The sequence below is a fragment of the Leucopleurus acutus genome, assembly GCF_964270905.1.
Source record: "Leucopleurus acutus genome assembly, chromosome: 10".
Classification (NCBI taxonomy): Eukaryota; Metazoa; Chordata; class Mammalia; order Artiodactyla; family Delphinidae; genus Leucopleurus; species Leucopleurus acutus.
In genome coordinates, this window is record NC_139153.1 from 20,115,023 (window position 1) to 20,128,050 (window position 13,028).

At 45.8% G+C, this 13,028-nt stretch overlaps 1 protein-coding gene across 14 annotated transcripts in view; it reads left to right on the forward strand.

Annotated features, from left to right (window-relative positions):
* The window catches only part of FOXP1 (forkhead box P1), a 380,424-nt gene that overhangs the window by 335,277 nt on the left and 32,119 nt on the right, over nucleotides 1-13,028 (forward strand). For all 14 annotated transcript variants that reach the window (XM_082848503.1, XM_082848504.1, XM_082848506.1 and 11 more), the window contains one exon: nucleotides 986-1,073. In XM_082848503.1, coding sequence (XP_082704629.1) covers nucleotides 986-1,073 — 88 coding nt within the window. The remainder of the gene's footprint in view (nucleotides 1-985; nucleotides 1,074-13,028) is intronic.

The following is a 13,028-nucleotide window of genomic DNA, read 5'->3' on the forward strand; positions in this document are numbered from 1 at the left end:
TTAAGAACCAACTCTTCCTACGATTATTGTTGCTGTTGTTATTACAGGTTTTGGTAATTTCGTCTCAAATCCAAGTTGTGTTCGGGTCCTCAATGTCATGAATATATTGTTAATAGAACGTGAAGCAGATCCCTTTTTACATAATTATGTAGCACTCGTAAGAAAGGACTGAGTAATATGGATACAGGAATTTTTAGTTTTCAGGTTTTAGGCTTTGATTCAACCCTCTGATTACCGGAGCTCCTGTGTACGGTAAAACTCATTGAAATTTCAATTCGTTAGCCTTTTCCCCGTTGGAAAATCTAATACATAGTAAAAGGAGCACAAGACAGGCATCCTCAGCAGGTGGCCTGAATGGTCCCTGTACCGGATATGCAGACCCTGCACAGCCCAGAACCCAGGCAGAGTTTCCCTTTTCAATAATTGTCTGCATCCCTGTCCCCCGCCCCCACTGGTACATAATTTGCATGTGTAGGTTCATGTTGCAGATTTCATACATTTAAAGTTGCTTTTCCACCCCTTGCCATCTCTGACGTTCATGTTTATGCATTTCAATATAAGGATGTGTCATCAGTTATATGAAATCAGTTTTCTTGTGAACAAATGCTCATATTCAGACCCATACGAATTAGACTATTCTGAAATACCTAGCGGGCCCTGTCTCAGATTTTTACCCATTGAGGTGGTCTTGAATGCCAGCCTCGACTTAATTTCTTAAATTTTCTTATTTATGCGTAAATGGTTGTCTCCAGTTGCCCTGCAGAACTTCTCCCTGGAAGCCTTTTATTTTGGTGCTAACAGTGTACTCAATTATCCGTAATAACAGTTTTCAGTGGTGGGAACAGAAAAGGGCAGGCCACCCGCAGGACTGTGATCCACTGGGAACTTAGACCCACTGCCTAGTTGATGCGTGAACATCCTGGTAACTTAATTTTTCCTTTTTGTTTCTCCATTTCACTTAATGATTTTCTATGTATTGTTGCAGACATCTCAACAGTGAGCATGCGCTGGACGATAGAAGTACAGCCCAATGTAGAGTACAAATGCAGGTTGTACAGCAGTTAGAGCTACAGGTAAAACCACATTTATTTTTGATATTACCTCAGTATTCCTCCACTTCCAAATTTCTGTAGTGTTCTGTAATGAGTTCCTGTGTACTCATTATTGAATGGAAGGTTCAAAACCTGTTGTTGTCCTTTCTTTTATCTTATTTTATTTTATTGTCTTTTATTTACTTTTCTCTTTGGGAAGGTTCAGCTCCAGTTCATTCTTGGGCACTGCCGCTCAGACATTTCAAAGTTCTGTGCATCCCTGTATATGCCGCCAACCCTCAGCCTCTGCTTTTTAGCTCTTCCATCTCTCTCTCTCGCTTTACCTCCCTTCTCTCTTCTCCTTTTAACTTTTCTGGTTATCTGTTGTTGGTCTAAGCCCTCTCCGTTGCTAATATTATTAACCCGAAGTTAGGAAAACAAGCTGGGGAGAGAGATGGGGAGTGAATGAATGGAGAGAGAGAGAGAGAGAGAGAGAGCGAGCGAGCACGTGAGTGTGTGGGCAAGACTGAGTGAGCCAGCACACATGCAAGGCTGTTCTCCAGAGTTAAAATAGAAACTGTATGTGGATTTATGCCTCATTTTTCATTGTCCCCTTTTTCTCTCCATCACTGAGAACAACTGAGAGTTCACTGCACAAATTTTAAATATGTACACTTACACCCACACGTACATATAAACACACATTAGGTATATATATCATGTGGATATCAGATATATATAGATGTGTGTGTGTATGTGTGTGTGTAGGTGGAGGGGGGGAGAGAGAGAGAGAGAGAGAGAGTCTTGTATTTGGATATTCGCTGGGCCATGAGGAATGTGCTTTATGACTACAGAAAATTAACTTCAGCAAACGTTCCTGTGCATCACATCTGGGTGAGGGGCACTAAGTGTGGGTTCTACTTCCTGATGTAACTTGTTGATGAACCCCACCATATTTTAACAGTAATTCCCTCCTTGGTATAATTAATAGAAAATTTGTTTCTAAAAGTAAAAATTGGGTCAGAAATGGAGATTATTAAAACGTATAGTTGCAAAAGGCTGACCCTACAAACCCCATTTACGCAGCCGAGTTCCAAAATGCTGTTGAGTGCTTGATGACTCACTGTGGCTTCTTCCTCTGGCTGGTTCAGTGTAGGCAAGAGGTTAGCCGACTCGGGGAAATTAAAACAATGTTGTACATTATATTGTTACCAGCCATCGAAAGGCCTATTTTGTATGCAAGACAGCAATGCCGAGATATATGGAGAGCCCTAGGCTAAGTACAGAAGATAATTACATTTGGAATTTTACTGAGTTAAGTCATTTACAGCTTCAAATAGTTGCAGAGAAAAATCAGCCAACACACACTTAAACTTTTTGTTTTGACTTTCAGGATAGAAAGGATTTTTTTTTTTAATTAGTTATCATCTTATATGACAAATCACATTTTATTTTTAGTCAGAACGTCTCAAAAGTTATTTTCTTTAAGTAGTTAATATTTTTCCATTCAGACTACAGATATGAACTTATTAGGACAGTGGGATATTTATACAGGCAAAGGGCGCATCGTAAAATCCCCAAATTCTTACATAAGCCTTTGGAAACATGTTTAAATTTAGCACGTTTGTTGGGAAGGAAAGAAGGAGTATATTTATCTCACCCCCAGAGTTCACTGGTGGTTGAAGCATAGGAAGCCCTTAAAGCATTGGGTTGAACAAAACAAACTCCATGGCTCTGGCTCCCTGAATTTACCTGTCTCAGTGGTGGTGTTTATAAAGTGATCCAAGTTCCTGCATTTATGTATCTAATTGATAAAATTAAATTTTTAATGATCAGCTAGAATAAACTGTTTACCAGAGGTAATGGTTCACCTAGGTTGGCGTTCCAGACTGCAAATCTGAGTGCGGGGCCACCGTTAACTACTCAGGAACTGACTATCTCTTTTATTCACTACTCCTCACCCTCCACAGGAAGCGGGTGGGAGAAGGAAAGGAGTTAGACGATCAGTAAGTCAGGTGGTTATCTTCTGGCAGCTTTAATGTTGAGTTTTGGCGCATGTGGCCTGGGAGTGGTACAGACCGATATGATGACTCTTGGATTATTTGTGGATTTCATGTAGTCATAGATTTCCCTTCATCCTCCAGTCCTACATCAAACCCAAGGCTGGCTTTTCAACTTTTGATTGGAATCAAGGACGATCACCTGGCCAGAAGTTACTATGTGGTAGTTAACCGGTGATGTTCCTTATAACGTTTTTGCCAGCGAGTTTGCTTTAATGGAGGAAGGCGGGGCTCATTCTGAAGAGTTCAGTGTCTTCCAAGCTTGAGAGCGTTGCTGCAACGAGGACACGGTGCTTGTCGAGAGCAGGGCTTGGAAAACTGCAGACCCTGGGCCGAATCCCACGGGTTGAGAAAGGTTTTTACACTCTGAGTAGTTGGGGTAGGGGAGGTAAGAATCAAAGGAAGAATAAATTATCTGAAGCTCGAGGTTCAGCATCCACGTATAAGGTTGTGTTGGAACACGGCCATGCCCATTGATTTATGCATTATCCATGACTGCTTGTGCTCTACAACAGAAAAGTTGAGTAATTCCAACAGCGTCTCGATGGTCTGCAAAGCTGAAAAGATTTACTATCTGGCTGGCCCTTGCAGAAGAAGTTTCCCAAGCAATTCCTGATCTAGAGGAGCAGAAGAAAACAATTTGCATCACGTTATTAGCAACTTGTTCCCTTAGGTTCCTGGCTCCCTAAAGGTCGGCTCGCCCCTTCGTACTTCGTCCTTCTTTGCCTCGGTATAGAACACCCGTCTAGTCACCATATTGGTCAGTTTCCCCCAAGGGCAGCTTCACCTGCAGTTATTATACTTGCCGATATTGGGGGTCACGGAGAGCTGGCTGAGGGATATTCATTCATCCGTCCATTTGTCTACTCATGCATTTAGCAAACATTACCCGGAGCCTGGAACATGGCAAGAGCCTTGTAGGAGCCACTAAGGAGTATGAGATGAGTGAAATGGATCGGGCTGCCCTCCTGGTCCTTATACTCTAGAAGAAAAAAGTAGACTATAAATAAATAGCTCTCCAGTGGCACTGTTCATTCATTGGGTAGTGTTCACTGACACTAGTGCGTTCTTGGAAACATCAGAAGCGTGCTCCAAAGAGACTTTCAATGCTAGATAAGGGCCAAACCCAAACAGATTTTACCCATTAGATATTTAATCAGATGAAATGCACAAGAACATGTCAGCAGTTTTCTGTGCCCAATGCCCTTATCAAGGACCAGATGGAGACTCTTTGGGTGGCAGACCCGGTCTGTTTGGGAGAGTCTGGGGCAAAGTGCAGTTATGCTCACAGCCAGACCCATTTGAGGCCTCCTGTTTCTCTGATGTTTGTATTTCCATTTGCCGTTTCATGCACCCACGTCTGGAAGTGTACTTTTTAATTGACTTAACTAATCATCCTTGTGCCCAGAGAACCCGAGGTATTGGGGAAGCCAGGTCCGTGCAGCAGCTAGGCTACGTGGAAAGGGTGTTCTTGTGTCTCTCCGCAGCCTTTCTGTCTCGTTTCCCATTGGCATCACCCACCGTCACCTCTTGGTTCTCCCAACAGCAGACTGACATATGGGGCATGCCTTGTATGTGACTGAGCCAAGGGCTGCTTCTGTTTCCCTTGAAGAAGGCATTTCCCGGTCCAGGAAGTACCTGAACCTCCAAGTATCTCAGAGTCTGTTACACAATTACCATTTATTAACTCGAATGTGAAAACCGTTGGTGCCACTTTGCACTACAGGAAAGAGCAATCAGGGCCTGAGCGTATTCCCAAAGGGTGATCACTGGTAGAGTAGGATGAGACCACCACCACCCAGACTCTCTCTGCAGAGCAGTCCCGAGGCCTCTGGTGTTCACGTGTGGGAGAGAGGTCACACGTGCGCCCCCACTGTAAAAACAAACCCAGTAAGCTCAAATTGGATCTTACAGTAGAGATCAACAGAGGCTCGTTATGTCTACCCTGGAGAATCATTGTGAAAGGATTCCACTGGAGAATTCGGGAGGACAGAGTCAGTCCCGGACGTGACCAAAGCCAGGGAAAACCGCTGGAGTGCTGTCCCGTGTCTCTTGCCAGCCCCCAGATCTAAACCCCAGACACCTCAACTCTGACCCCAAACAGGAGGCCCTTGCGTTTCTTACCGACAGTCAGACCTCCCTAAAGAATTTTATGCAATTTTTTAAAAATCAGCATCGTTCCCCTTGGAGAATAGTGTGGTTGGCCATGTTTCCCTTTATGGTGTTCTGTGTACAACACTGCACTCGAACCAAAAGGAAGGAAAAGCCTTTAAGATTCTCGTGGCAGAGTGCAAGCGACCAGGCAGAAATCAAGATGATGGGTTATGGAGTCTGGCTTAGATCTATCCGTGCAGCACTGGGAGGGAGATGCATCTGTCTTGTTTTTATTTTTGTTGGAAGGTATCAAAATATATAATGCACGTTTTCTTAGCAGTGGACTCCTTATGTAGAGCTTGTTGACAGAGAAAGGTTGGTTAATTCAGTTCTCATGTTCCACCCTGTTACTGGTCTCACTGAGAGAGAAGGCCGGGGAGTGGGGGGCGACGGTGGTCAAAAAGACATCTTAGTGGGCATTTGAAGCCGTTTGGAATGTTTCTAACTGCAATTCATTATTACAGAGGCAGTTGTAATTTTTTGACATTTGTCAATGGACGGGATGGGGATTAACCCCAACTCTTACCAGCAAGCCGAGAAGTGACGTGAGATTCTACACTGTGCACGTAGGCACCTAGCATGAAGACAGACGGACACCATAGAAATCATTTGGGTCGAGGGCAGGGAATGTCCTTTTTGAGGTCAGGGGATGTATTCTAAGATTCCACCTGTTAGATGTTCTCTGTTGACAAGAGTCACCTTCTGGATGATAGGCAGTCAATGGAAATGAGTTAGCAGCGGAGGGGAAATCCCCGCCGTCGGCGTGCACGCTCTCAACGTGGGTCATGAGCCTAAGGCTCCCTCCCCACAGGACTGAGGGGCAGAGACACAGGGAGTGGGGACGTACTGAGAGTCAGGGTCGCCCCCCCCATCCCCCCAGTGCCATGGCCAGCCTTGTAAGGAGGCACCTGAAGCTTCCGTGAGAGTTGAGCACCTACCGTCCCCCAGATTTAAACCCATATTCATCCAGTTATGTGGGTTCACTCAGCCATCGAGCTGGGGATAAGGTATGTCGGTGGCTGGGTCAGAATTCCGTTTTGGAAAAAGGGAAAAGCATCCAGTGTAACAGACAACAAGCGAAAACGGTCTTCTGATGGACTTGCCTGTCTTGGAAAGCTGAGACATTCGTGGTATAGATACAGTTCTCTGGCCGTGTTTATTCTTTTTAATCTGTTGCGTGACCGTGTGACCTTGCTCAGTCCTTAGCTCAACCTCTCTGGTGTATGAAGATGGACTTTGAAGGAAAGAAGAGAGGAGCCTGGGGGGTTCGGCCTGCGTATCATGTCCAGGGCGCAGCATGTGTCGGGGGACACGCCTCAGGACAGCCTCCCCACAACCCCTCAGCCTCGAGACCCTTGAAAGTGAATACTGAAAGCAGCCAAGGGGAGAAGCAGCCACCCAGCCCGTGGGGATGAACTGCCTGGCCCCCGGCAGGGAGTGCGGGTGGAGGGGTGCAGACCTTCTATGCGTGAGTCATTTGACTCCATTCAGTCGCTGTTCATCAGGCACCTAGTGTGTTCCAAGCCCTGGATCTAGATAAGTAAGGCAGCTTCTTCCTTCCTGTAATGTGGAGGTGTCAGGGAAAAGAGCTCCTGGCAAGGACATTCCAGGCCAAAGGAGCCTCTTGAGAATATGCCTAGGGTGTAGTGGAGGGAGAAGGAAAGTGGAAGACTATTGTGTTCTTTTTAAAATTCAGCTCTCTGTTCAACAGGATGGGATGGTGACCAGCCATCGCAGTTTGCTTACCTGGGACTCAGGGATTCCTGGGACTTGGGGTTTTCAGTTTCCGAACCAGGAGAGTCCTGGGCAAACTGGGATGAGTTGGCTACCCTCCCAATCCTCTGGGATCCGTCGGCTGTAGAAGAGATCTGTGGATTGCCCATATTCTGCTGGTAACTGTTTCCTAAAGGAGCTCGGAAACCATTTGAAAGGATATTTATCGAGCTCCTACTGCATTGCCAAGGCATGTCCTCGTGCATTTACCCTTAACTTCACTGAATCCTCACAACCCCTCTGTGAGTAGATTCTACCCTATTTCCTCCATCCCGAGAGTCATGTTTCAAAGGGCGAATCTCACCTTTGGAAATCAGTATGTGTCTCGTACATGATTAACACGAGCATGTTTAATGTAGTATGTATTTTTGCTCTCTGAGAAGGTGTTACGAAACGGATGGTGATCTTAACAGTGACGGTCCTCTGAGAGTCAGAGAAGTAACTGGTGCCCTCCCAGCTTCCAAAAGAGGAAACTGAGGTGTAGACGATCTGATTAACTTGTCCAAAGCTAATGGCAGATGATGGGGCGGCCCTGGGATTGTAGCCCAGCCTTTGTAACCCATCTTCCTTCACTTGCCCAGTGCTGCTCTATGGCTTTTTACACAGGGGTCGTCAGGGCCCTGTTGGGGGGGGGGGGGCACATTTTCCTCTCCCCGTCTGGGCTCTTCTGGCTGGCCTCAGAGTTCAGTTGACACGAAGACAGAGTAACAGGAGAAAATCAAACAAAAGTGTAGCAGCGTGTATACACGGGAGTGACCCAGGGAGAAACGGAGTCACTTATCAAAATGGCCAGAACCCTCACCATAAATACCATCTTCAGCTAAAGACAGAAGAGGGTGTTGGGGGTAGGGGTTTGGGCCTTCAGAGGGGAGGAAGGCACCTCACAGGGCAATGGAAAAGTAAATGTTTGGTAAATAAATGTTTGTGGGACCATGCGGAGACAGTGGGACACAGAGTGGACGCTGATCTCTGGGCCCTGCCGAGTTTCCCACCCCCTACCTCCTAGCCCATATTCTTTGCAGATCCTGCTGGTGATGGCTCTGTTCCGACAGGCCCTCTGAATTCTTTTAGGCAGTTGCGGGGAAGGTCAAGGTGTCTGAGTCTTTTGGGCCTTGAGTCTTTTCAGCTCGAAATAATCCGCATGCCAGAGAGACATTTTGGGGTGGCCAGGTTTTGCTCTGCTATGCCCCATGAAGTTCTCTGCACACACCCAGGCCTTACACACTGAGGGTTTTGAAACTTGGCTGGTGAGGCCACGCTGTCCTCTGCCTCGAGGAGCTTTCTCCCCAGCAGTCGTGGCAGCGGGGCCAGGGCTGGAGCTCAGCGGCACCGGGCTCATTCTGAAGTTTTGCAAATCCATCTACCCCAGGAACTGTAAGCTCTAAGAAAATGTCAGCAGAAAGAAAAGTGCACAAGTCGCAAAATAGCAGAGGGAGAGACAGTAAGCCTAACACAAACCAGTGACTCTGGGGACTTCACCTGTGATGCCTCTACCGTCAGCGGGGCTGTTTGTAATCACAACTTCCTGGACTTCCGCAAGTGTATTATCTGTCACGGGTCCCTCTTTGGACCTTTCTAACCCCGTTCAAAGCAGTTCTCAGGACAGTTCCTCACAGCGGTGGCCTCCTAGAGCCTCGTGACTCTCTCTGAATAAGCTCAGAGGTGCTGGGGAAAGAGAAGTCCTAATAGCATCGTAGCTTCTTGTTGCCACTGCTCCGTGCCAGGGGCCGAGAGACGCAGGGTCTCTGCGTGTCTCACTTCCACATCCCCCCTTGGAAGACCAAGACGCTGCTTTTTCATAGTCTACAATCCTGCTTTACTCCAGGAGCATTAGAATTCCTAGACTATGACAGAGTATCGGTGTGCGTCTGCTTGAAATGTCAAGAGAGTCTTTAATAATAACATGTGAGGAATGTTAAGATGGTGACAGAATACAGTAAAAGTCGGGAAATTCTTCGATTGGGGTGAAATGAGCCGTAGGTTGCCTACCCCCTGAGAGCTGGAGTTGGCCTTCAAGACCGAGCTGTGAAGGCCTGCGCATGACCACAGTTAGAGACAGTGGCTGGAAAATAGCTATTTGGTAAATACTCAGTTTGGTTAGAAGAGTTTCATTTCTCCTCCTTCCAGTTGCCGCTTTTTTTTCCTTTTTTTCTTTTTTTTGGGGGGGCTTGTTTTTCTCCTTTGGATCGTACGCCCGTAAGAGACCCCAGGTGACAAGATCCATTCTTCCTCCGTCAGTTCTGTTGGGGCCGTCACTGTATGCAAACCTGCTGAGGAAGTCTAGACCGCCCCCCTGTAAGGCACGCTCAGTCCATGGAAGAGAGTGGTGTCTTCCCAACGTACCTCGTTAGACTTGGACCCTTGGGGTCTTTCTTAGAAGCACCTATTCCCTCGTCTGTCCCCTGGAGGACTGGGCTCAGCAAGATTAGGTCAGATCCCCGTGAATCTGGGGATCACCACTGCACTAATCCGGACTCGCCGCCTCATAACCTGGGTAACACTGCACATTCCACCCTGCCCCCACTGCCCGCGGTTCTGCCTACGGAGGGCAGCATGGAGGCAGGGAGAGAGGCAGAGATCTGGGTTCCCAGGCAGTGTCCCAGGTGATGTCTGGGATCACAGCGGTGTAGGAAGGTCAGACCAAGCATCCTGTCACCGGGATTCTAGCCTTAGCGTTGCGCCTTCCCAGCTCCACGACCTCGGGTTAAGTTCTCCCCCGTGAGCCTCAGTTTCCCCAGCTGTAAAACACGACACGAGGACCAGAAGACTTGACCTAGCCACAGCCGTCTGGGCTTCTGTGAAATCGAATGAGTGGCCGGGCCCCTTCTTCTCTCCATCCTCAGTAATTCCAGCATTTTTTCCCACATCCCAAATCCTTCGCTTATTTCAAGACTTCTCTTCTCACAAGTGAGAACCGCCACATTGGGCTTAAAATGAGTAGTCCTCCTGACAGTGTAGAGAATGATTGTGTTCTGTGAACCCCAAACCATGTTCCCTTTTCTCTGCTGAAAGGATGAACGTAATCTCCCTTAGTTTTTATCTTTGAAGGTGGCGCACGGGGCCCCTAGCCTTCGGCAGTTATCAGCAAGTCTGGAGCGAGACCCCCGTTACGGTCTTGCCCAGTGTGGACTATCTAAAGCCTAACTTGAGGCCATGGGTAATAGAAAAGGGGATGACCTATATCAGCCGAGGGGAGAAAAAGCGTTTGCTTAGGACGAGGGACAGGTAACAGTGAGAAGCAAGGAAGTAAATCCATGAGAAATGGGCTTATCTTTCCCACGCTTCTGGTTCCCTTCTTTAAAACATCAAAATTCTCTCCCCAGTTAGCCCAGCTGCAAACTCCACGGAACCCCCGTTATGTTGATCCAGGTTCCTAACATATACTCAGCCAGTAGGAGTCGATAGACTTGACTGATTTAACTTTCCTATTAAAAAAAAAAACAAAAAACAAGGAGAGAGAAGGAATTAGGTTTTTTTGAGCATTCTCGAAGCGCCAGGCTCTACGCTAAGCTTGTTATGTGCAAGAATTTATTTAATCCTCAAAACAACTCTTGGAAGTTCAGAGCTTATTATTCCATATTTAGAAGGAGAAACAAAATACTTGAAAAGGTTACATAATGTGCTCAGAGTCGCAGAGCCCGGATTCAAATCCATCGAAGTCTGCTTGGTGGGTCCACGTCCTTTTTAGCCCATTTTTGACTCTGCTGTCATTCTGCAGAACGGGGGCACAAGCGTGCTAATGTAAACAAACACTGCACAAGCAGCTCCCCTTAATGCGTGTCCTGTTGTCATTCCTTTTATGCTAGGTGGTACTCCTGTACCCACCGGGAAAGCTTTGAGAGGGTAATTCTCTCTTGATAACACAACATAAAAAGATGGGTAAATTTGTCAGCTGCATTTTTAGTTGACCTTCGGACTGAATTTCCCATCTTCCTTTTCTTTGCTTGTCATGGGATTCAGTAGAGGGAACGCTGGAATATATTTGCTAATATTAGATGTTTGTATTCCCATATTATAATAATGGAGGGATGCCATGAAAATCGATGGGGATGGTGAGCTCATGGAATGATGGCATAAAAAGTGCTAAAGAATCTGCAGGCTTTTCGAAGCACCAGTGAGTATTGTAAATGCAAGACAGGCACTTGAGACAGAGGAGGTGGTTTCACTAGGTGTGAATTTTTAGCCGTTTTGCATTAAAAAAACCCCAAAGGTGAGTTTGGCGGATTTTTTCCTTCAATTGTTACAACAGTTTGTGGTAGAGTTAGAGCTGTTATTGATGATAAAAATCCAAAACCCTTCCAAGAATATATAGGACATGCTAGTTTACACTCATATAAACAGCAACAAAAACTTGGATTTTTGCCTCTTCCTGTAGCCTTGCCCATCTTTCCACAGTAAAGCAGAACTAGGATGGTAGACTTGAGGTTGAGGCAAAATAAGGAACCTGGATAATTCTCAACATGGACGATGAATTCTAAGTAATATTCACATGGGAAAATAAGAAAAGATCCCCTACGGCAGTAAACCACCAGGGTTATGGAGGTGGCTGGGTATACAAATTCTAGGTATGTGTTTGCCACGTGGTATTACCACCTTTGATCAGTACAAGGTCAGCCTGGTAGACATCTGGAAGGAAGAGAGAGGTGATGGTTTCTTTTGGTGCTGGGAATTTGGATTTCCCTCTACTTGGTCTTTGTAATTGCTCCATCAACAGTGTTCACCCCCAAATTAAGTCACGATTAATATCCATCAGACTCTTCAGTAAATATCACCTCCCACCCTTTAATTTGTGACGTTCAGTACAACAGACCCCCTCTTGTTTTTTGTTTGTTTGTTTGTTTTGGTGTTTGCGGTACGCGGGCCTCTCACTGTTGTGGCCTCTCCCGTTGAGGAGCACAGGCTCCGGACGCGCAGGCACAGTGGCCATGGCTCCCGGGCCCAGCCGCTCCGCGGCGCGTGGGATCCTCCCAGACCGGGGCACGAACCCATGTCCCCTGCATCGGCGGGCGGACTCTCAACCACTTTGCCACCAGGGAAGCCCACTTCTTGTTTTTAAAAAGAACGACATATATGCCTCCATTCCTTCTGCTCCACAGTAATTTTAAAACAAAACATGTTTCTTAATCTAAGAATGTTTTAGTTGTAACGTCGAAAAACTTAGTACACTTACATAAAAAAACAAATAACTAGAAAAATGCCATTGCTAACATTTTAATTGTTCTAACTGAGCCACTTGGAAAACTAAATTCCTTTAGCATTATGTGTTCAGAGCATCTTTTAGTTTGGCTGTTCAATAACTGACTAAAGAACAGAGGGTGAGTAACATAAAGTGGCTCCTAATATGGTATCATTTTCATTTCCTGTTTGTTGAAAGATAAATGCTAACACTAGAAGGCTTTCTTCTTTCTTTCTTTCTTTCTTTCTTTCTTTCTTCTTAATTTATTCCTCCCTGAACCACAAGGGAATAAAAAGGAAAAAAAAAATCAAATGTGATATGGCTTGAGACTGAGTCACCCAGTTAGGATAAGCCCAAAGCTTTTTCTTTCTTGTTTTTGTACCCTTTCCCTTTTCTCTGCCTTGCCCCAATTCCTGAAACGTACCCCTCCCTTAAAACACACTTTGCTTTAAAAATGTGAGTCTTACTTGATTGGGGGGGGGGGGCAGATAATTTTAGACTTAAAAAATTAATTGTTACTTAAAAGATTTAATGTTAATTATGTGACATTGATGGAATGCGTCTCTCTCCAACTTTAAGGCATTATTTTGGACAAATAGTCTTTAAAAGTACTGAATGAAGATTTTTTTTTTTTCTATCTCTCCCTCTCCCTCTTCCTCCTCTCCTCCCTCCCTCCCTTCCTCCCCCCCCACCCCTTTCTCTCTCTGGTATTAATCTCTTCTACGTTTCCCCAAAATTCTACAGCTGTTCTCTTAATATCTGTACCTTTGGGGGATACATTTCCCACTTCTTTTACAGACATAATTGTCATATGTCCCCTATGCTCAACGATCT